This window comes from Polypterus senegalus, chromosome 7 (genome assembly GCF_016835505.1).
Source record: "Polypterus senegalus isolate Bchr_013 chromosome 7, ASM1683550v1, whole genome shotgun sequence".
NCBI lineage: Eukaryota > Metazoa > Chordata > Cladistia > Polypteriformes > Polypteridae > Polypterus > Polypterus senegalus.
The window spans coordinates 11,056,089-11,079,607 of NC_053160.1; the positions used below are offsets into that span (position 1 = coordinate 11,056,089).

General features: G+C 42.5%; 1 protein-coding gene across 1 annotated transcript in view; it reads left to right on the forward strand.

Moving 5' to 3' along the window:
* adamtsl7 (ADAMTS-like 7) overlaps positions 1-23,519 on the forward strand; it is a 324,601-nt gene that overhangs the window by 167,588 nt on the left and 133,494 nt on the right. Inside the window, exons 2-4 of the mRNA XM_039758226.1 lie at positions 7,849-8,053; positions 8,159-8,334; positions 20,709-20,814. Of these exons, the coding sequence (XP_039614160.1) occupies positions 7,849-8,053; positions 8,159-8,334; positions 20,709-20,814 (487 nt within the window). The remainder of the gene's footprint in view (positions 1-7,848; positions 8,054-8,158; positions 8,335-20,708; positions 20,815-23,519) is intronic.

A 23,519-nucleotide genomic window follows, 5' to 3' on the forward strand; every position in this document is an offset into this window, starting at 1 on the left:
GATATCTATGCAAAAGTACGAAGGTCCAAGTCTTTAGAGTTCTGGTGCTCCCTGTTTGTGAAACATGGACGCTATCCAGTGACGTGAGATGAAGACTGGACTCCTTCAGTTCTGTGTCTCTTCAGAGAATCCTTGGGTACCGCTGGTTTGACTTCACGTTGGTCACGGAGTCCCGAATGAGGCACATGACCTGCATTGTGAGGGGGCGTCAGTTACGACATTCCGGCCATGTGGTGGGATTACCCGAGGGTGATCCTCATTGTTGAGGACCCGAGTGGTTGGACCAGGCCAAGGGGACGCCCACCTAACACCTGGCTGCGGCAGGTTGATGGTCATTTCTGAAGGGTGGGACTGGACCGCGTGTCTGCCTGGGGGGGTTGCCAACCAGGATCCTGAGCTGTCAGAATTAATTTGGACAGCAAAATAAGTCACTGAGAATGAAATTCACCAAATATGGGGCCATCACACCACCTAAAATCAGTCTTATTTGTACTGCTATCTTAATTAAAGTATAATTACGAATCAATTTCACAGCAACACTAATATAAATTTTTTTTTACACACATAAGAAACAAAGGGCATTTATTATGAAAGCAGCTGCTAGTATCACCCTGTCCCAGTAAATGCACGTAGTCCAGTAAAACAAACCCAACTATGGAAGATGAGAAACAGAAGACAAAGCCCTCTCCGCTGCTGGCCCAGTCCCTGTCTGGCATGGAAGGAGGCAGGCATTGTTGTGGCTCTTTGTGTCCTTCCACCCTCTTTCTTTTCATTTTTTTTTGCTCTGTGCACTCTGCTTCTATACCACAAACATTCATATACTGTACATCTAATTCTCATTATCCACTGGGGGGGTGTTACGCCCTTGAGAATCCCAGCAGAAATGGAAACCAAGGGTGCTGAAACATTGATGGGATAAACAGAGTCAGGTTCCGGCGGCCTCCACTCACAATAAATTTTTGCTTCCCGTTAACATAAACAGGGCCATCTTACCAGCATCATAGGACCCCCAAGCAGAGTAGTGCATTGGGGCCCCTGCTTGATGATAGTACAACAGAAACAAACATAGGCATCAGAGACATCATAGGGCCCCTATGCTCCTCATGCCCACGGCCAGTGCCCATTGTGCCCATATGTTAAGATGGCCCTGCAGGCCAGGCCGTTATCAGCTGGTAGAGACCCTCAAAGCTCAGTAAATGATCCCTCCAACAGGTGAACTCTGCTACAACCTTTACTGCCTCTAGACAGGCAAGTTTGATTGTCTTCTTGGCATTATGTTTCAGCCAGGGTTCTTCCCCTGGCTGCAGTTCTTGCTTTTTGTCTATTTTTGTGCCATTTCTTTATGTTAAAGTTGCTTTTGTTGATTTTGTCAATTGTTGTTTGTTTTTTGATATTTGCTTTAAGCTACCTGTGTTACCAGCAACCATAGCACCCATGCATCAGAACAGGACAGCCAGTACTTGAATTGGAGAGCATCTTGGAAAAGGTTGGGCTGCTGCTGGAGGAGATTTTAGTCAGGCCAGCAGGGGGCACTGTGTGTGGAGCATCCCAATGCCCCAGTGCAGTGACAGGGGGACACTGTGCTGTAAAAATGGTGCCATCCTTCAATAAAACCCGAGTTCCTGACTTTCTGTGGTCATGCATGGTAAAGGCACTATATAAATAAAATGTATTATTATTATTATTATTATTATAAAAGATCCCTGCACTACAAAAAAATGAAATCTAAGCAAGTGGAAAAGTATTTATATCATGACATTAAATCTTGTTTTCCTTATTGTAAAAATTACCGACTTAATCAAAAAAATTTTAATTTTACAATTATTTAGTTTACGTTAAGGAATTTTGTCACGTAAACTTTGCTCACCCCATTGGCAAATTTTTTTGCTAAAAAAAAGCAAACTAAACCCCATTTAAAGATTTTTGTCCAGTTTTTGCACATGCATCTTTTGCAGTAATAATAATTAATAATAATGATAATAATAATAATAATTGGCTAGACAGAGGGACCAATCTCGGAAAGATATGCAGTAGGTTAGGGTAATAAAGGATAAAGAAGGAAACGTAGCCACAAGTAAGGAGAGTGTGTTGAGCAGATGGAAAGAGTACTTTGAGAGGCTGATGAATGACGAGAACGAGAGAGAGAAGAGATTGGATGATGTGGAGATAGTGAATCAGGAAGTGCAATGACTTAGCAAGGAGGAAGTAAGGACAGCGATGAAGAAGGTGAAGAATGGAAAGGCCATTGGTCCAGATGACATACCTATGGAAGCATGGAGGTGTTTAGGAGAGATGGCAGTGGAGTTTTTAACCAGATTGTTTAATGGAATCTTGGAAAGTGAGAGGATGCCTGAGGAGTGGAGAAGACGTGTACTGGTGTTGATATTTAAGAATAAGGGGGATGTGCAGGACTGTAGAAACTACAGGGGATAAAATTGATGAGCCACAGCATGAAGTTATGGGAAAGAGTAGTGGAAGCTCAGTTAAGAAGTGAGGTGATGGCTAGTGAGCAGCAGTGTGGTTTCATGCCAAGAAAGAGCACCACAGATGTGATATTTGCTCTGAGGATGATGATGGAGAAGTTCAGAGAAGGCCAGAAGGAGTTGCATTGCGTGTTTGTGGACCTGGAGAAAGCATATGACAGGGTGACCAGAGAGGAGCTGTGGTATTGTATGAGGAAGTCGGGAGTGGCAGAGAAGTACATAAGAGTTGTACAGCATATGTACGAGGGAAGTGTGACAGTAGTGAGGTCTGCGGTAGGAGTGACGGAGGTGGGATTACATCAAGGATCTGCTCTGAGCCCTTTCTTATTTGCAATGGTGATGTTTAGGTTGACAGATGAGATTAGACAGGAGTCCCAGTGGACTGTGATGTCTGCTGATGACATTGTGATCTGTAGCGATAGTAGGGAGCAAGTCGAGGAGACACTGGAGAGGTGGAGATATGCTCTAAAGAGGAGAGGAATGAATGTCATTAGGACCACCAAGACAGAATACATGTTTGTAAATGAGAGGAAGGTCAGTGGAGTGTTGAGTATGCAGGGAGTAGAGTTGGTGAAGGTGGATGAGTTTAAATACTTGGGATCAACAGTACAGAGTAATGGGGATTGTGGAAAAGAGGTGAAGAAGAGAGTGCAGGCAGGGGGGAGTGAGTGGAGAAGAGTGTCAGGAGTGATTTGTGACAGACGGGTACCAGTAAGAGTAAAAGGGAAGGTCTACAGGACGGTAGTGAGACCAGCTATGTTATATGGGCTGGAGACGGTGGCACTGACCAGACAGCAGGAGACAGAGCTGGAGATGGCAGAGTTAAAGATGCTAAGATTTGCATTGGGTGTGACGAGGATGGACAGGATTAGAAATGAGGACATTAGAGAGTTAGCTCAAGTTGGACGTTTGGGAGACAAAGTCAGAGAGGTGAGATTGTGTTGGTTTGGACATGTGCAGAGGAGAGATGCTGTCAGGTAAGAAGAGAAGAGGAAGGACAAAGAGAAGGTTTATGGATGTAACGAGAGAGGATATGCAGATGGTGGATGTGACAGAACAAGATGAAGAGGACAGGAAGATATGGAAGAAGATGATCTGCTGTGTTGACCCTAACAGGAGCAGCTGAAAGAATAATAAAAATAATAAGAAGAAGAATACATTTTATTTAGCGCCTTTCATGTGTGCATTCTTCGTAAAGAGTAGGGTGTATCTTGATTTCCAAGCTAAGTTGCCCATCATGGCCTAGTCATTCTGCCCACGAATCATCCCCTGTCTCTAACTGGTTAACTTGTCTCTCACCATTTCACCACTAAACAGGTAATGCATGGTGAGAGTACTTGTGCAAAAAAAAAAAACAACTTGTCCAGGTAGATGCTGCACTACACATTAGTGCTGGTTGAAGTGGCTCCCCACTAACTGTGTAAAATGCTTTGAGTAGTGAGAAAAGCTACATATACCATATATAGTCGCGTTTAAGTTCTCCCGTGGATAAGTCGGGGCTTAATTTTACCGTATAATTTCCGGTATTTTATAATGTTGGTCGTATAAGTCGAATGCGGAAACCTCACGCTATTGGTCCAAGAGATTTTGATATGCTAACGCACACCTGAGTACGGAAGTGTATTAGGTCCCTTCCGTACCTGAGAGAGTAACCACAGAGCACACGGCTTTTTATTTCTATGTATTGTGCCTACGTGACCGCACGGTAATTCCCAAACTATTGCGAAGCGACATTTGCACTGATTTGTGTTTTTTGTATCTCACACCCTCATACACCTTTATCGTAAGGTCATCCCTTATCTACGATGGAGCATTCGATCAGAAGAAAATTTGAAGCTGGTTTTACATGAGATGTCGTTGAAGTAGCGAAAGAAATTGGTAACTGCACTGCTGCAACAAAATTTGATGTGTCTGAGAAACTGATGTGAGATTGGAGGAGGCAGGAAGATGTAAAAAAAATAAATAAATAACTGTCTCAGTTTCAAACAGGCGTATAAGTCGAGGTCTGATTTTATGATCGATTTTTCAGGTTTCAAGACCTGACTTACACGTGAAGTATATATGGTACATGAATTAGTTCATATACATAAATCAATTCCTTAATTGGCAGCCAAACAATAATAAGATACAAAATGAACCAAGACATGACCAGCAAACTGTGTCCATCATACAATATCTGAGAATAAAGAAAGGTGAAGGTCTCAGGAATGCTGATCTGCTCAGGTCCCCATGTGTTTTGTAGGTGGTTACCCCAAGGGGCGGTGCCGCCTGCCAATCTCCGCCCAGGGGCAGGATCTACTGTAAAACTTTTTTTTTTTTTAATTTATTTTTATTAATTCTATTACAATCCATACAAAGCAATCAAGTTTTTACAAAAAGAAAAATTGAGTTAAGAACAGATCGATCCCCACCCCTGAGAGAGAGAGCAAGCCGAACGACGTTAAATTTAAGGCTTGTAAACATACCTAAATTAATAAATTCTCTGTGCTTTATGAACTTATTTTAAAATATTACTAATTAGATCCTGCCATGTTCTGAAAAAAGTCTGTACGGATCCTCTAACTGAATATTTGATTTTTTCCAATTTCAAATAATATAACACATCGGTTTCCCACTGACTTAAAAGAGGAGAGTTTAGGATCTACTGTAAAACCAATGAAACTGTGACACAGAAGGGACTTCAGTCCACATGGCTTAAAAAGTTTGGGTGTCCACGGTATGAGAAGGGGTTTTTAAATAATAATAATAATAATATCATGTAATTCAATTAAAATCTTTTTTAAAAATTTCTGGTGATCTGTCGTGGAACAATCCCGTTGAAGAAGATGAGCGGCTACCCAGACCTCCTTGTTGGTTGCGAAGGGGCCTCCCATAACGGTTCAAATTGTAGGTCCGCCACTGCCTCAGCCCTATAAATGCAGAGGGTCTCCCCCAGTTTGTGGCGTGGCGGTTCATTTCAGATGTGCTAGGGAGTTTTCTGGTGAGTTTCTGTGTCTTGTGTACTTCTTGTGAATTATTGGATTTTTGACATTTTGCTCTGTTTTGTAATAATTCTTTGCTTTGCTGTATTGGGACTTGTTTGTTTAGCCTTGACTTGTGTCTCGGGCAAATCCATTTTGGGTTTGTGCTCCATGGCGCTTCTTTGCTTTTGAAAGACTAAGAGATAAAGAGGAAGGCCTAAGAGGAGGTTTATGGATGTGAGGTGAGAGAGGACATGCCGGTGATGGGTGTGACAGAAGAAGATGAAGAGGACAGAAAGATATGGAAAAAGATGATCCGCTGAGGCGACCCATAAATGGGAGCAGCCGAAAGAAGAAGAAGAAGTTGTGTGAAGAACACATCTTTTATTTTGTAAAGATCCCATATTTGCCCTGTTACTAGACGGGTTTTGATAGTTTTTGCCCTCTAGTGGGCATAATTAGAAGTGATTTTTGGGACTTGCATGCTTTGGAAGTCACGTCACTCAGCCCTCGGCCAAGATGGAAGTCCTCTGTCACTCATGCTTGACAGCCTTTACTCTTCCTCGTATGTCTCCTCCTCATGTATCCTCATCACCAAAGCCAAACTGACCAATCAGATTGATTTAAGGGTCTGGACACACAGTGTTTTATAATATGTTTGATTTTTGTTTGTATTTATTTAGTCCATCCATTATCCAACCTGCTACATCTTAACTACAGGGTCATGGGGGTCTGCTGGGGCCAATCCCAGCCCATCGCTGGGCACACGCACACACCAAGCACACCCCAGGGACAATTTAGAATCTCCAGTGCACCTAACCTACATGTCTTCGGACTGTGGGAGGAAACCCATGCAGACACGGGGAGAACATGCAAACTCCACACAGGGAGGACCTGGGAAGCGAGTCCGGGTCTCCTAACTGCGAGGCAGCAGCACTACCCACTGCGCCACTGTCACACTCCTATTTATTTAGTCGATAAAACAAAAACAACTATAATAAATAAATATATTTAAATGGTAACGATCTTCCCTGCTGTGTGCCCCAATAAATGCAAGTTATCGGCAATATACAAATAACCCAATTGTGCTACACTCACTCAGAATATGGAACCATTGTAGAAAGCACTTTAAGATGGAGAAGCTTTTATCTGTGGCACCTCTGCAAGAGACCCATCTCTTTCAACCTTCACAGACATATGCAGTTTTTAATATCTGGAAAAAATCTGGGATTGACTTGCTTAGAGATCTTTATATAGACAACGTCTTCGCATCATATGAACAATTACATTCCAAATTTAACATTCCAGCTACACATTTCTTTCACTATCTTCAAATCAGGAACTTTGTTAAACAGAACTTGCCCGATTTTCCTCATCTTGCACCTTCGTCCATGCTGGAAAAAATATTGCTCAATCTCAAGGACTCAGACACCATCCCTGCAATATATGAAATTATTTTACAGTCCCTCCCTTTCAAAGATCCAAGAGGACACTGGGAAAAAGATCTCTCAATTAATATATCAGAAAAGGAGTGGAAAGTAGCAATGCAGAGAATTCACTCGAGCTCCATATGCGCAAAGCATACAATTATACAACTCAAAATTATATATCGAGCACATCTGTCTCGACTAAAACTTTCCAAAATATTTCCAGGGTGAGATCCAACCTGCGAACATTGCAATCAAGTCCCAGCCTCACTGGGCCACATGTTCTGGGCCTGCACCAAATGAACATTATTCTGGACAAAAATTTTTAATTACCTTTTAGACAGCTTTGGTCTCACACTCCCTGCTAACCCATTAACAGCTGTGTTTGGGGTTCTTCCAGATGTGTTTAGGGTGGAGAAAGACAGACAAACAAACTGTGATTGCATTCACTACACTATTGGCACGCAGACTTATTTTGTTAAACTGGAAGAATCCTAACTCTCCTCTTTTAAGTCAGTGGGAAACCGATGTTTTATACAATTTGAAATTGGAAAAAATCAAATACTCAGTTAGAGGATCTGTACAGATTTGTTTCAAAACATGGCAGGATCTAATCAGTAATATTTTAGAATAAGCTCTTAAAGCACAGAGGAAGCAATTATTTCTGTATTTCTTTTTCTTCTCCATTCATCTTTATTGGCTTATCAAACTCATTAATTTAGGTATGTTTACAAGCCTTAAGTTTTACTCCATTGGCCTTGCTCTCTCTCATGGGTGGTGGTCGACTTGTTCTCAATCCTACTTTTTGTAAAAATTGAATTTTCAAAAAATAAATAAATAAATGCTAACGATCACTGAAAAAAAAGCATTCAATGCCCAAGAAGTAGAGCAGCACAGGCAGTCACCATGATATATTGAAAAACATAAAACAAATTCAGTTTTCTAAGTTTCTTCTCCAATTCTTTCTTTTATGCCCAGGGTATGGACTGTGATGCACTAGCAGGATCCAGACAAGTGATTGACAAATGTGGGATCTGTGGAGGAGACAACTCCGCCTGTGAAATAATTGCCGGCATCTTCCGACCTACAGTCCTGTCCGTTGGATATCATAAAATTATCGAAATTCCCAAAGGAGCAGCAAAAATTAACATAACAGAAATGGTTAAGAGCAGAAATTATATCGGTACGTACAAACGTTTGTGTCAGATTTTCTGTATGTGATGACCATAAGTGCAGTTGCTGCAGTTTATCTGTTTATCTCTTTTTTTCTTCCTTGCATGTTTAACAGCACTGAGAAATCAACTCGGAGAGTCAATCATTAATGGAAACTGGGCTATCGACAGACCAGGCACTTTCAGTGCCGCAGGAACCGTATTCGTTTACAAGAGACCCAACGAGATCAGCAGTAAAGCTGGAGAGTCCATAACTACCGAAGGACCTATCAAGGAAGTGCTTCATGTTCTCGTAAGATTGACTTAATTTTGATTTTCATTGGCCGTATATTTTCGAACCTGATCCGCACCCTTCGTACAGTTTCAGATTAGATTCATGGTCGAGAGCTGTACGTGCCGTAAGAACCGTATATTTGCGCTATTAGCTATCACTTCTCTTGAGGTAGATCTTATGGCTGAAAGGAAAGGAATTAAGAATAAAAGAAAAGGGAAAAGCATCAGTCTTTATTATTCATCAGACTCACCGTCACCACTTATAACGGAATCGTTGTCCGTGCGCTCCTTCCAGTCACTTATCATTTTTATCTTCCCCATCGTTCTCCCATTGAATGTCATCTTCGGATCCGTCCAAAGTATTGTTTATGCAACACTTCTTGAAAGTTCTGACAGAGGAGAATGCTCTCCGGGGTGGCTTTCCATGTAGCCGACATCCACCATGCTACTTCTTATAGCGGGCCCCCAGCCGGGACACCCTGATTATGGAAGGACCGGAGGAGAGAGGTCAGCCCCCTCCTTGATTTCCAATGGGGCCACGGGTCATGAGCATGGGAGCTGAACCTTACTGGAGCCCGTGGCTACTGCTAGGGGGCTCATGGACATTTTCAAGGCCCTATTTAACCAAAAGCATCGATCTTTATTATTCAACAGACTCACCGTCATCACTCATAACTGAATCGTTGTCTGTGCTCTCTCCTTCCGGTCACTTATCATCGATATTTTCACCACTGTTCTCCCATAGAATGTCATCTTTGGATCCGTCCAAAGAATTGCTTATGCAACACTTCTTGAAAAGCTTCTCTTGTAAGCTCTGGCAGAGGATAATGATCTCCGGGGTTGCTTTCCATGCAGCCAACACCCACTGTGCTACTTCTTGTGGCAGGCCCCGGCCGGGATGTCCTAATTATGGAAGGACCTGGGAAGAGAGTATTGCCAAGACAGTTTCTCCCCCGGACCGACAGAGGGCAGCCCCCTTGGTTTCCAGTGGGGCCACGAGTCTTGAACATGAGAGCTAAACCCTGCTGGGGCCCGTTGCCATCCGCCAGGGGGTGCATGGACGTTTTCAGGTCCTTATTTGGCCGCACTGGAAGAAGCTCGTTGGGCACTTGGAGTCCTTCCGGGTGTCCTATAAAAAGGGGCTGTTCGCCAGAAGTTAACAGCCAGAGTCGGGAGGAAGTGGACAAAGTCTGAGTAGGAGTGGAGGCGGAAGGGCTGGTGGCAAAAGGGACTGTGCTTGTGTGCTGTGAAGGCAACAGCATCAATAAACCACTGTGCTGTGTGCCTCGTGCTGCTGTGTCGGGCTGGGCCACAATAAATAAAGTGACTCCTGCCAGCAGAGTCCCATCTGGGATGCCACGGGCACGTACAGCCACCCTAACCCCGACACAGACAGGCATGGATGGCACTGGTTTAGCACACAACACATGTCCGGCACATTCTGAAGGAGCTGCGCGTTTGGTTTTTCAAACTTTTGAAGGAAAGGTGCGAATTAGAACCGTGAACTAATTTTTTTCATTTAAGAAATCGGCAAATACTGAATGCAGATGAGATTCAGGTGCGGAAAATATACGGTACATTATTAATCCCTGTGGGAAAATTGTCTTTTTGCATGACCTTTTGAGAGTCAGAGTGCAGGGTCAGCCATTGTACAGCACCCCTGGAGCAATTTTTAGGTAAAGGGCTTTGCATGAGGGCCCAACAGAGTAGGATCCTTTCTAGAAGTAGTGGGATTTGAACTGGCAACCTCCCAGATACCACCTTCTCCTCAGAACCACCATTCCCCTCCTGAATAGTTATCCTTATTATTTGTATTGTTTCAGTCAGACTTCTTGAGTCTCCTGTCAGTCATATTTTTTTGAGAGAATGGTAGAAACAAAGGATGCTTTGCTTTAGGGGCAAATCAAAAACACAGTCAGCTTTGTAAACTAAGGTTCCCTATGCGAAATGTAACAATGATGAGAAGTACACATTAGTAGAATTATATCTGAAGCATACTTGTGTCCCTGTTACTCATTTCTCCAATTACACACATGAGAGATGACTCTTGTCATTCATTATGCACCCAGCTTTTCCTAATAACCAAATTAATGCAACAGTCGCCCAAGTATGCAAACTACCTAGTCAGAGATAGAACAATATTCATAAAAAATGTCTCATCACAGCGCAAACTTCACAGGAGAAAATTCAAGCTATATGTCATTCACATTATGAGAGGTCTCATGTCAGTTCTGTAGGATACACACAAAAATACCTCCATGACACTCTGAAGGAAGACAGTATTACAGAAAATGGCAGCATTTTTCAATGCACACCTTCCGAACCAGGAGTAGAGAGGTTTCTTCATTTTCTTCTTCTTTCGACTGCTCTTTGCGGTTGTCACAGTGGATCATCTTCTTCCATATCTTTCTGTCCTTGTCATCTCGCTCTGTGACACCCATCACCTTCATGTCCTCTCTCACCACATCCATAAACCTTCTCTTAGGCCTTCCTCTTCTCCTCTTACCTGGCAGCTCTATCCTTAGTACCCTTCTCTAAGTATACCCCTCATCTCCCCTCTGCACATGTCCCAACCAACACAATCTTGCCTCTCTGACTTTGTCTCCCAACCGTCCCACCTGAGCTGACCCTCTAATGTCCTCATTTCTAATCCTATCCATCCTCATCACACCCAATGCAAAATTTTAGCATCTTTAACTCTGCCACCTCCAGCTCTGTCTCCTGCTTTCTGGTGGTCAGTCCCATCGTCTCCAGCCCATATAACACAGCTGGTCTCACAACCGTCCTGTAGACCAGGGGTGTCAAACTCCAGGGCTGGAGTGCCGCAGTGGCAGCACGTTTTCATTCTAACCCTTTTCCTAATCAGTGACCAGGTTTCACTGCCAATTAACTTCTTTTCCCTTCATTTTAATAGCCCTGTTTTTGAGGATTCAGTGCTCTGAATTGATTTTTTTCTTCATTAAATGACAGCCAAACACAACTGAGACGTGAAACGAGTTAACAGACAACCAGCTGAATTGGGGCTTCAAACACCGACCAATTTCTTAATGAGAAGCTGATTCTTGCTGTTAATTAAACTCATTATTTAATTCCATGGCTTATTGCTGCTCTCATTTTGCCATAGCAGACATTTACAAAACTGTTGATTTTCTGTTTTTTTCTAAGAAGACCATCAAAATGTTTCGGTGACCTGAGAGATTAACCTTTCTGAGGCCGTCCCTTTTCTTTTTTTTTCAGATATTGTGTGATGGGCACAGGTGAGCTGCTCATGTGGCGGCTTGTTTTGTATCTCCTTCTTGTTTGGCTGGGTCAAGTTAATTAAAACTAACTAATTAAAGGAAGTTAATTAGTAGGAAAAACTGGTCACTAATTAAGAAGATGGTTACAATGAAAACCTGCTGCCACTGTGGCCCTCCAGGACTGGAGTTCAACACCCGTGCTGTAGACCTTTCCTTTCACTCTTGCTGGTACCCGTCAGTCACAAATCACTCCTGACACTCTTCTCCACCCATTCCATCCTGCCTGCAGTCTCTTCTTCATTTCTCTTCCACAATCCCCGTTACTCTGTACTGTTGATCCCAAGTATTTAAACTCATCCACCTTCGCCAACTCTACTCCCTTCATCCTCACCACTCCACTGACCTCCCTCTCATTCACACACATGTATTCTGTCATGATGGTCCTACTGACCTTCATTCCTCTTCTCTCTAGAGCAGAAGTCTACCTCTCCAGGGTCTCCTCAACCTTCTCCCTACTCTCACTACAGATCACAATGTCATCAGCAAGCATCAGTCCATGGGGACTCCTGCCTAATCTCATCTGTCAGCCTGTCCATCACCATTTCAAATAAGAAAGGACTCAGAGCCGATCCCTGATGTAACCCCACCTCCGTCACTCCTACCACAGACCTCACCAAGGTCACACTTCCCTCGTACACATACTGTACCACTCTTAGGTACTTCTCTGCCACTCCCGACTTCCTCATACAATACCACAGCTCCTCTCCAGGTCCACAAAGACACAATTCAACTACTTCTGGCCTTCTCTGTACTTCTCCATCAACAAGAGAGATTTTGTTAATAAAGGAGACCAATCCTGTGACTTTCCAATGAAAATTAATGGTTAATAATAATAATAATAATAATAATACATTGTGGACTGTGCCCGGCAGTTTATCCCGGCCAAGTCCCCCAAGCCGCCAGATGGAGCCCTCCCTGCAGTATGGAGGTGCCCCTAAGACCAGCAGGGAGTCATGGACTATGTAGTTTTTATCCTCAGCCCTGCTGGATACCACAGGGCCGCAAGAGGGAGCTGCAGGGAGGACCAAAGACTTATTTGTACACTATGACCCGGAAGTTCGTCATAGGAAGAGCGACGGACTTCCGGGATGAAGAAAAGTACTTTTTACCTGACCCGGAAGTGATACAAGATCACATGGACTGGGGACTGGGAACACTTCCAGGTCAGGGAATATAAAAGGACTGAGGGAACTCCCAGACGGCGAGCTGAGCTGGGTGGTAGGAGGGCAACGCGTCTGGGAGTGGAGGATTGTGATTCTTGATTGGTTATTGAGTATTGATTTATGAATAGTGTGGAGTGGAGGGTGCTTAGTGCACGTAATTATTATAATAAAAAGAATTATTGTGGCACTTTTACCAGGTGTTTGGCGTGGTACCTGAGGGTTCAAGGGAGCACTACTGCCCCCTACTGCGACAACATTTTATTTATATTGTGCTTTATATTTAACAATCTCAAAGTGCTACAAAATAAGAATAAATTAACAAACAAGATAATCGATAGAAATAATTTAACAAAGTGCCTTTCTAAAAAGATACGTTTTTAGGTTTCGTTTAAAAGCATCCGTCGACTGTGGGGCTCTCAGGTAATCAGGGAGAGAATTCCACAGCCTGTGAATGATGATAAGGATGATCCATATTTTTCTATTTCTGTTGTTACAATGTACAGCTTTCCTGGAGCAACCGTACGATCAGAATGCTGCTGACTCATATACAGCAAATAGATAGCATAAATTAAAAACTGTTTTGGGGTTCGGTCACCAACACTTGTCTTTGTTTAACCGCTCATCATAAAAATCCCAGAGCAACACTCAGCAGTCAGTGCTATGTGCAAATAACGCATTAAGAATTCTAAATGTGCAGAGAGTTGGAATATCAGACATGTAATGTGCTCTGCGAGGTGATCTGATGCTGTTTGCCGCTGCTGTCAGGTCAGGAGGAAGCCCCAGAAGCTCATAGCGATTAACAACTGGGATGACGTTTACGACGGTCTGCTTTAATGATAAAGTAAACTACGAGGTTAAAGTGGACATTTCGAGAATAAAGCCGAAATTTCCTCTTTAATCACAAAATACACCTTCATTTTTTTCTCTGTGGCTCAAGTACAGCGCTGTACGTTATGCTGCTGTTGTGAAGGTGCAAAAAAAAAAAAGAAAGACAGCCCAGAAGATGGTATGTGAGACTTTTAAAATGTATCGTGTCATTACGTTGGGGAATATGCGACGCACCACGAATGCATCTGTATGTCGGCATTTTGCTTCACCATATCGAAGTGCACATATCGATTCCGGAGGATCCTTTAAGTGGCTTTCTGTCACATGTAGATAGTAAATAGAGGCTCTGACATCACATTCTGACTTTTATCGCACTGCGCCCCCCCCAACTTTTTGCTGGTACTGCAACTTGTGCGCGCATCGCGTTAATTTCTGAGGACTTGCTTAGAGGACGCGTCAAATGAATGCTGGGAACGCGTGGCAGCCATGAGCATGTGCGCACGCGTTCTGCATGTGAAGTATAAACGAGCCTTAACACTCCGCATAGCCGAGCAGCATTCATCCCACAATGCAGTGCGTTGTTGTATGTCTTGAAGTGGTGGTGGTCTATGACACAGTGTTTTGTTTTTTGTTGTTGTGATGGTAGCTCGTCCACAACAGCTGCTCATGGCATTGACTGCATATTAAATGATTCAATAATCGATTGTGTGCTGAGTTGTAGTTGTATTCCAGTTTCATCAAGTGGGTTTTCCGCAAATTAATCTAGTAGTAGTAGGGTGTTGTACCATGTTAGCCATTATGAATGTAGTGAGAAGTCAAGTAAAATGACACCTTTTATTAGCTAACTGAACAGATTACAAAACGTGAGTGTTTCGATTCAACTCAGGCTCCTTCTTCTGGCGAGACAGAATACAGAAACTGGAGTTCCCTGTGTTTATATGAACACCAGGACACAGACAGCACTGGAAAACTTTTAAGTGAGACATCTTAGATGTAAAAAATGAATAGACCTCATCAGGCTAAGATTCATTTAGCAAGAGAGAACAACAATGTCTGGTTCAAAATGCCTCACGGGATAAGACTTTCCTTTTTGCATTTCATTAACAAGGAGATGTCCCTGTCCAGGTGTGCCAGTTTCTTCCACCGTTTCTTCAATTCCATGTAGTAGCAGTACATGTCAGTGTCTTGTATGTCTGTAGTACTAGGGTGTTGTACCGTGTTAGTCATTATGAATGTCATGAGAAGATAAGCAGAATGACCCCCATTAATGGCTAACTAAAAAGATTACAATATGCAGACTTTTGAGGCAACTCAGGCCCCTTCTTCAGGCAAAGACATAATACAGAAAATGGAGTTCCCTGTGTTTATATGGACACCAGGACAAAGAGAGCATTGGGAATTCTTTATGTGAGATGTCTTAGATGTAAAAAAAATAGTAGACCTCTTCAGGCTAAGATTCATTTAGCAAGAGAGAACAACAATGTCTGGTCAAGATCTTTGGATAAGATAACTGCCCATCAAAGTCCTTTGGAGTTTCTAATGATAGATAGATGAAAGGCACTATACATTATGATAGATAGATAGATAGATAGATAGATAGATAGATAGATAGATAGATAGATAGATAGAAGAAAGGCACTATACAGATAGATAGATAGATAGATAGATAGATAGATAGATAGATAGATAGATAGAAGAAAGGCACTAGATAGATAGATAGATAGATAGATAGATAGATAGATAGATAGATACTTTATTAATCCCAAGGTGAAATTCACATACTCCAGCAGCAGCATACTGATAAAAAACAATATTAAATTAAAGAGTGATAAAAATGCAAACAATCTCGCATCTGACCATAAAACTCTTGTCTTCCATCCATCCATTATCCAACCTGCTATATCCTAACTACAGGGTCACGGTAGTCTGCTGGAACCAATCCCAGCCAACACAGGGCGCAAGGCTAGAAAAAACCCCGGGCAGGGCGCCAGCCCACCACAGGGCACACACACACACACTAGGGACAATTTAGAATCGCCAATCCACCTAACCTGCATGTCTTTGGACTGTGGGAGGAAACCCACGCAGACACGGGGAGAATATCCAAACTCCACGCAGGGAGGACCTGGAAAGCAAACCCAGGTCTCCTAACTGCGAGGCAGCAACGCTACCTACTGCGCCACTGTGTCACCCTGTGTGGCATACTGTACATTGGTATACAATTGAATTGGTATATTCTAGCTATTTCTATGTTAGTGATCAGCCTTGCCATGTGCAAGGCGTAGAGGGCACACGGTTTTAACCCGTGCCTTGCATGACTTGTGTGTGTGTTTTGTGTGCCAAGTGACATGAGAGGCAAAGCACTAAGTTCCACTGTCAACTCCACCCTTTTTCTGATAGCCAATAGCGTGCTGCCTTATGAAGGGTTATCAGGTATGGTGAGTTCAGCTGCTGTCTCTGCCCTTTATTTCTCTTTTTTCAGTTCTATCATGGCATGTAAAACACGACACATCAGACAGACAAGCTCCTCTATTCTTTGTGGGGTCCAAAGCCCCTGTGTTTTTCATACTGTTATTCCATTCATTGGTTGTCAGCTCTCACAGACACAGGGCCTACCGCTTTGACTAAGGACAAAAGCAAACCTGTTTAATTTTGTCGAAGCAAGTCGTAAACTCGTTGAAGTAAATCACATTAGACAACTATCTTCACGGGAGCATGCCACCGACTGCCTCCCACTCACTACGGATATGTAAATGAAGGCTAAGATGGAAAATCGAAGGAAATGTCGTGTAATGTGATTTGACCTTATGAGGCAATCAGTAAGAGTCTGACATAAACATTTAAAGGGACATTACATAATTACAAAACTCACAGACGAAGCCAACAGAAATAACACAAAAACATGAAAAATAATAGGTCAAAATTAACAACAGCAGTAATAATACATATGCGTTTCAAGGTCATATTCCTTGTGTTTTGTGCATGGAGCCCCCTAGGAGGCGGGGCCACCATGATGTCACAGCTAAGACTCCGCCCTCAGCCTTTATATTGAGGGTGAGTAGACAGATCCTGCAGAGATTCATGGACTGTTGTTTGCTTTTTGCCGGATGTTTCCGATTTATTAAATTTCTGTTTCTGGTTTCTGGATTTTGCCTCATTTTTACTTTTTTCCCCCCTTTCATCGCCATTTTTGTTCTTCAATGTTTTCTTTTTTTAATAAATTCTTGGCATTTTAAGATCATTGTTTTGTTTTTGTCCTTCAAACCAGAAGGTTTATGGTCATCCACTCCCTTGAAATAAATCTTTGTTATTTGTAAACGTTTTGATCTTGTAAAGCCTTAACCCTATTGAGCCACCTGTTCTGACACTTGAGGTTGGGGTCTGGCCACCTGGGGTGAGGTCTACTTCTAAGGAGACAAGTGAAAGTCCTGGTCTGACTTTATTGGTATTGTCCTGACTCAGCAGGAAAGCAGAATTTCCCGAGTTAAAGTGGGAGATGCACGCAAAAGGCAAAACAAACAAAAGTAAAATAAAATGAAGCAACCAAAACCCGTACAAGAGGCAAAAATCACAGTCAAAATACAGACAAGAATCTCAAAAACCAAGTTCAGTGCAAATGCTAAAATTTTGTCCCATCTGTGGTTGAATTCAAATTCACAATCCCGGAGACCATGCCCCTTGAAATGCAGGATGTGACCCTAACAGTGGTACACAAAATGAACTCCAAAATAGGAAAAGGCTATAAGACCCCAAAATTCAGCCCCGATCATAACAGGTATTTTTGAGACCTCCACCCTTTTTACCATTTGGTGTCACAGCAGTCAGTCATTTAAGTCCTTGTCCTTTCTCTCTGCCTCTCTCTTTTCCACACAGTTTTTGTCTTTAGTAACCTACTAGGTATTTGTAGTACTGGTAGAAAGCTGGTAGAAAGTCTGGAATCCCCTTAGTAAATTGTATGTGGCACGTGAATAGTCTGCTGATCTTCTGAATCTGTAATAAGTTCTTTTCATTTTAAGAACATTGTTTTGTTCATGTCCTTCAAACCAGAAGGTTTATGGTCATCCTCTCCCTTGAAAGTATTTTTGTGTATTTTTAAACATTTTGAACTTGTATTGCCTGAGCCCCATTGAGCCACCTGTGCTGCCACTTGAGTTGGGGTTCTGGCTGCCTGTGGTAAGGCCTATTTCTAAGGTGACAAGTAAAGGTCCTTGTCTGGCTTTTGTGGTACTTTTTGAGACCTTCATTCTTTTCACCATTTGGTGTCACAGCAGTCAGTCATTTGAGTCCTTGCCTTTTCTCTCTGTCTCTCACTTTCACACAGGGTTTGTCTTTAGTAACCTACTGGGTATTTGTATCATTGGTAGAAAATCTTGAATTTCCTTAGTAAATTTCATGTGGTGCGCAAATAATCTGCTGATCTTCTGAATTTGTAATAAATTCTTTGAATTTGAAGAGCATTGTTTTATTTTTGTCCTTTAAGCCAGAAGGTTTATGGTCATCTTCTCCCTTCGTGGTTATTTTTGTCCATTTCTAAATGTTTTGAATTTGTAAAGCCTGAGCCCCATTGAGCCATCTGTGCTGCCACTTGAGTTTGGGGTCTGGTGGCCTGCGGTGAGGCCTACTTCTAAGGTGACGTGAAGGTCCTTGTCTGGCTTTTGTGTCACTTTTTGAGACCTTCATTCTTTTCACCATTTGGTGTCACAGTAGTCAATCGTTTGAGTCCTCGTCCTTTCTCTCTGCCGCTCTCTTTCACACAGCTTTTGTCTTTAGTAACCTACTGGGTATTTGTAGCACTGGTAGAAAGCTGGTAGAAAGTCTGGAATCCTCTTAGTAAATTGTATGTGGCACGTGTCTGCTGATCTTCTGAATTTGTGATAAGCTCTTTTCATTTTAAGAACATTGTCTGGTTCATGTCCTTCAAACCAGAAGGTTTATGGCCATCCTCTCCCTTGAAAGTATTTTTGTGTATTTTTAAACATTTTGAACTTGTATTGCCTGAGCCCCATTGAGCCACCTGTGCTGCCATTTGAGTTTGGGGTCTGGCGGCCTGCGGTGAGACCTACTTCCAAGGTGACAAGTGAAGTTCCTAGACCTGCTTTTGTTGTACTTTTTGAGACCTTGATTCTTTTCACCATTTGGAGTCACAGTAGTCAGTCATTTGAGTCCTCTCACTTTCACGCAGTGTTTGTCTTTAGTAACCTATTGTGCATTGCTACGATTGGTAGAAAATCTTGAATTTCCTTAGTAAATCACATGTGACACACGAATAGTCTGATGATCTTCTGAATTTGTCATAAATTCTTTGAATTTGAAGAACATTGTATTGTTTTTGTCCTTTAAGCCAGGGGGTTTATGGTCATCCTCTCCCTTGATGGTATTTTTTTGTTCTTTATTTCACCTTGTACAATTTCTTGTATTAGGAATTTGTTACTTTTCGCATACTCCTTGGGGTCAGAGCGCAGGGTCAGCCATTGTACAGTGCCCCTGGAGCAATTGCAGGTTAAGGGCCTTGCTCAACGGCTCTGCAGAGTAGGATCTTTTTCGGCAGTGACGGGGATTCAAACCGGCAATTTTCAGGATACCAGCACAGATCCTTAGCCTCAGAGCCACCACTCTGCCTAATTTGTGTGTATTTCTAAACATTTTGAAATTGTAAAGCCTGAGCCCTTATTGCGCCACCTGTGCTTGTACTTCAGTTTGGATGTCTGGCTGCGTGGGGTGAGGCCAACTTCTAAGGAAAGAAGTAGATAGATAGATAGATAGATAGATAGATAGATAGATAGATAGATAGATAGATAGATAGATAGATAGATGAAAGGCGCTATACAGTATGATAGATAGATAGATAGATAGAAGAAAGGCACTAGATAGATAGATAGATAGATAGATAGATAGATAGATAGATAGATAGATAGATAGATAGATAGATAGATAGATAGATAGATAGATACTTTATTAATCCCAAGGTGAAATTCACATACTCCAGCAGCAGCATACTGATAAAAAACAATATTAAATTAAAGAGTGATAAAAATGCAAACAATCTCGCATCTGACCATAAAACTCTTGTCTTCCATCCATCCATTATCCAACCTGCTATATCCTAACTACAGGGTCACGGGAGTCTGCTGGAACCAATCCCAGCCAACACAGGGCGCAAGGCTAGAAAAAACCCCGGGCAGGGCGCCAGCCCACCACAGGGCACACACACACACACTAGGGACAATTTAGAATCGCCAATCCACCTAACCTGCATGTCTTTGGACTGTAGGAGGAAACCCACGCAGACACGGGGAGAACATGCAAACTCCACGCAGGGAAGACCCGGGAAGCAAACCCAGGTCTCCTAACTGCGAGGCAGCAACGCTACCTACTGCGCCACTGTGTCACCCTGTGTGGCATACTGTACATTGGTATACAATTGAATTGGTATATTCTAGCTATTTCTATGTTAGTGATCAGCCTTGCCATGTGCAAGGCGTAGAGGGCACACGGTTTTAACCTGTGCCTTGCATGACTTGTGTGTGTGTTTTGTGTGCCAAGTGACATGAGAGGCAAAGCACTTAATTGTATGTGCTGTGCAGTACGTTTAAAGCGTACAGAAGAAGAAGTAAAGCATCTTTAAGTATAGAAACAACTAAAGTTTTACAAGAAAAGTTAAGTTTAGAGAAGATACATTTTTTCTAATTTTTAGCCTTTTATTCTATGTGTGTAACAACTTTTTTTTAAGGAAAGAAGTAAAGGTCCTTGTCTGGCTTTTGTGGTATATTTTGAGACCTTCATTCTTTTCACCAACTGGTATCACAGCAATCATCCTTTCTCTCTTTGTTTCACACAGTTTTTTTAGCCTACTGGCTACTGGTACCAAGTCTGGAATCCCCAAAGTAAATGACATGTTGGACATGGATAGTCTGCTGAAGTTCTAATTTGATGTTTGGGGTAGGAGAGGAGCATGGTCATAAGACGTCCGGTTGGTGGCCCTGCCCCTTTCGGTGTCCTTCTGAAATGCTTCTCCATGACGAGACATTGCTGAATATGCGTATGACAATACATTTATTCTACAATGAAATATGTTTTTGATTTTTTTACTATTATGTTCACAGATTATTTACCAGCAGCCTAACCCAAGTGTGTACTATGAATATATCTTACCAAGGAATGACGTTGTTAACCTGCAGCCTGTCTCCCAGTCCGACATCCAGCCATTTGGTGAGTATAAATGCTTATGATTGGACAATTTAGTTAGAAAGTCTTCAGACCTCTTCCCTTTTGTCAAATTTTGTTGTGTTACAGCCGGATGCCCTAAATCATGTAAATTCATTTTTGCCATTTCGAAGCAATACTCAATACATGACAAAGACAAGATTTTTGAATTTTTTTCAAAATTTATTATAAATTAAAAACTGGAATATCCCATTGATATCCCAAGTGTTCAGACCCTTTACTTGGTACTTCATTTAAGCCCCTTTGGCAGCGATTCCAGCCTGGAGTCTTCCTGGCTCTGATGTGGCATATCTGGATTTGGGTTTTTTTATTCTGCCATTCTTCTCTGCAGGTCCTTTCAAACTCTTTCAGGTTGGATGGAGACCTTTGGTGGACAGCACTTTTCAGGTCTCTCCAGAGATGTTTAATTGGGTTCAAGCTGGACAAGTCAAAGATATTCCCAGAGTTATCCCTAAGCCAATCCTGTGCTGTTTTTGTTTTGTACGTAGCGTCATTGTCCCAATGGAAGGTTAACCTTTGACCCGCACCGAGGTCCACAGCACTCTAATGGAGGTTTTTTATTAAGGTTGTCTCCATCGTTTGCTCCATTCAGGTTTCCCTCAAACCCGTGTAATCTCCCACTTGCCAACCCCACATTTTGATCATGCCAGCACCATACTTCACCATTGGAATGGTATTGCTCAGGTAACCGAGAGTGCCTGGCATCCTCCAGACAGCCGGCTTAGAATTGGGGTCAAACAATTCAATATTGATTTCATCAGACCAGAGAATCTTGTTTCTCACAGTCTTGAGAGTTCCTTAGGTGCCTTTTTGTAAACTTCAAGCATACTTTCTTGTGCCATCTGGCCACGTTGAGATAAAGACCAGATTAGTGGAATTCTGAAGTGATGCCTGTCCTTCTAGAAGTTTCTCCCATCTCCATACAGGTTCTCTGGAGCTCAGCTGGAGTGACCATTGAGTTCTTGGTCACCTCTCCTAGTATGACCCTTCTCCTCAGACTGACCACTTTGACCAGGCAGCCAGTTCTTGGAATACTCATGGATGTTCCAAACTTCTTCCATGTAAGACTGGGGTTATACTTCACGCGACAGCGGACGCTCCTGCTATGCAAGCATTGTACTGTTTATTATACTTGCCCGCATACTTTACGTAAATCTGGAGGAGTCCACCAGGTGGCAGTGCGAGATATCATCACGGTGACAACAGGTTCTGCTTCACTGTGTTGTGAATTGCCTGGAATACCCATTAAATTCCGATGACACCTTACCGCAATATCTCTGAAAAGGATGTTTAATGATTAAATCCATCAGTCCAGGGATTTGTCGATTTCAGCTAGCATTGGACACGAGGCAGAAACAATCCCTGGACGAGGCATCAGCTCATTCAAGGTGAATACAAGCACACACACATACACACTGGCATCATTTTAGTGTCACCAAATCTGCATATCTTTGGAAGGAAACCGGAGCACACTGAGGAAACCCAGCAGGAAAACATGAGAACTCCAGGCAGGGAATACCAGAGACGGGACTCCCTGCAAGACAGCAGCACTAACGCTCCACCACCGTGTCACCCCCATGTGTGTAACTGTTAACAGTATTCATTATTTAAATGAAATTAACGATTTATCTGTAAAATGTAACATACAAACTTAAATGCATTTCATCATGGAAGTGACATCAAGTATAAATCTAAGGATTCTAAATGTGCAGAGAGTTGGAATATCATACATGTAATGTACTTAGTGTGGCGATCTATTGCTGTTTGCTGCTGCTGTCAGGACCGGAGGGAGCCCTAGAAAAAAAGGCAGCAGAGAAGATGGTGTGTGAGACTTTTAAAATGTATCGTGTCATTACGATCGGGAATATGCGACGCTTGAATATAAAAGCACCACGAATGCATCTGTCGGTATTTTGCTTCACCACTTCGAAGCATTCATCAAACATCGAAGCACACACACCGATCACGTAGGATCCACAAAGTGGCTTTCTGTCACATGTAGATAATAAACAGAGGCTCTGACGTCACATTCCGACTTTTATCACACCGCGCCTTTTTGCTGGTACTGCAACTTGTGCACGCGTCGCATTAATTTCTGATGACCTGCTCAGAGGACGCATCAGATGAACACTGGAAACGCGTGGCAGCCACGATGAGTGCACGTATGCATTCTGAGCGTGAAGTATAAGCGAGCCTTTAGAGTGATGGAGGAGGCCATTCTGCTCTTGGGAACCTTCACCGCTATAGAAAAAGATGGTTAGCCTTTCCCAGATTTGTGCCTCAAAACAATCCTCTCTCTAAGCTCTGCAGGCAATTCCTTTAGTCCCATGGCTTGTTTTTTTTTTTTCTCACCTGTGGGACCTTCTAGAGTCAGGTTAGGGTTACAGAGAAGTACTGCCCCCTGGAGGGCAGAAATTGCATGGGCACGCTTATCTGTGAAAATAGTACCTATTTACTATCCCTGCGCCAACACTTTAGGTTATCAGAGATAAAATGCTGTAAAAGATCCTTAAACATTGCATAAAACATCTTAAAATATATTTATAAATATTACTTTAATCAAAACTGTACCAAATGTGCATCAATAAATAAATACTTAAAACTGCAAAATTAAGACGGGTAAAAACAATTTTTTCTAAAACTATAACTTCTATAGTCAGGTGTGTGCCTTTGCTGATTGTGTCCAGTCA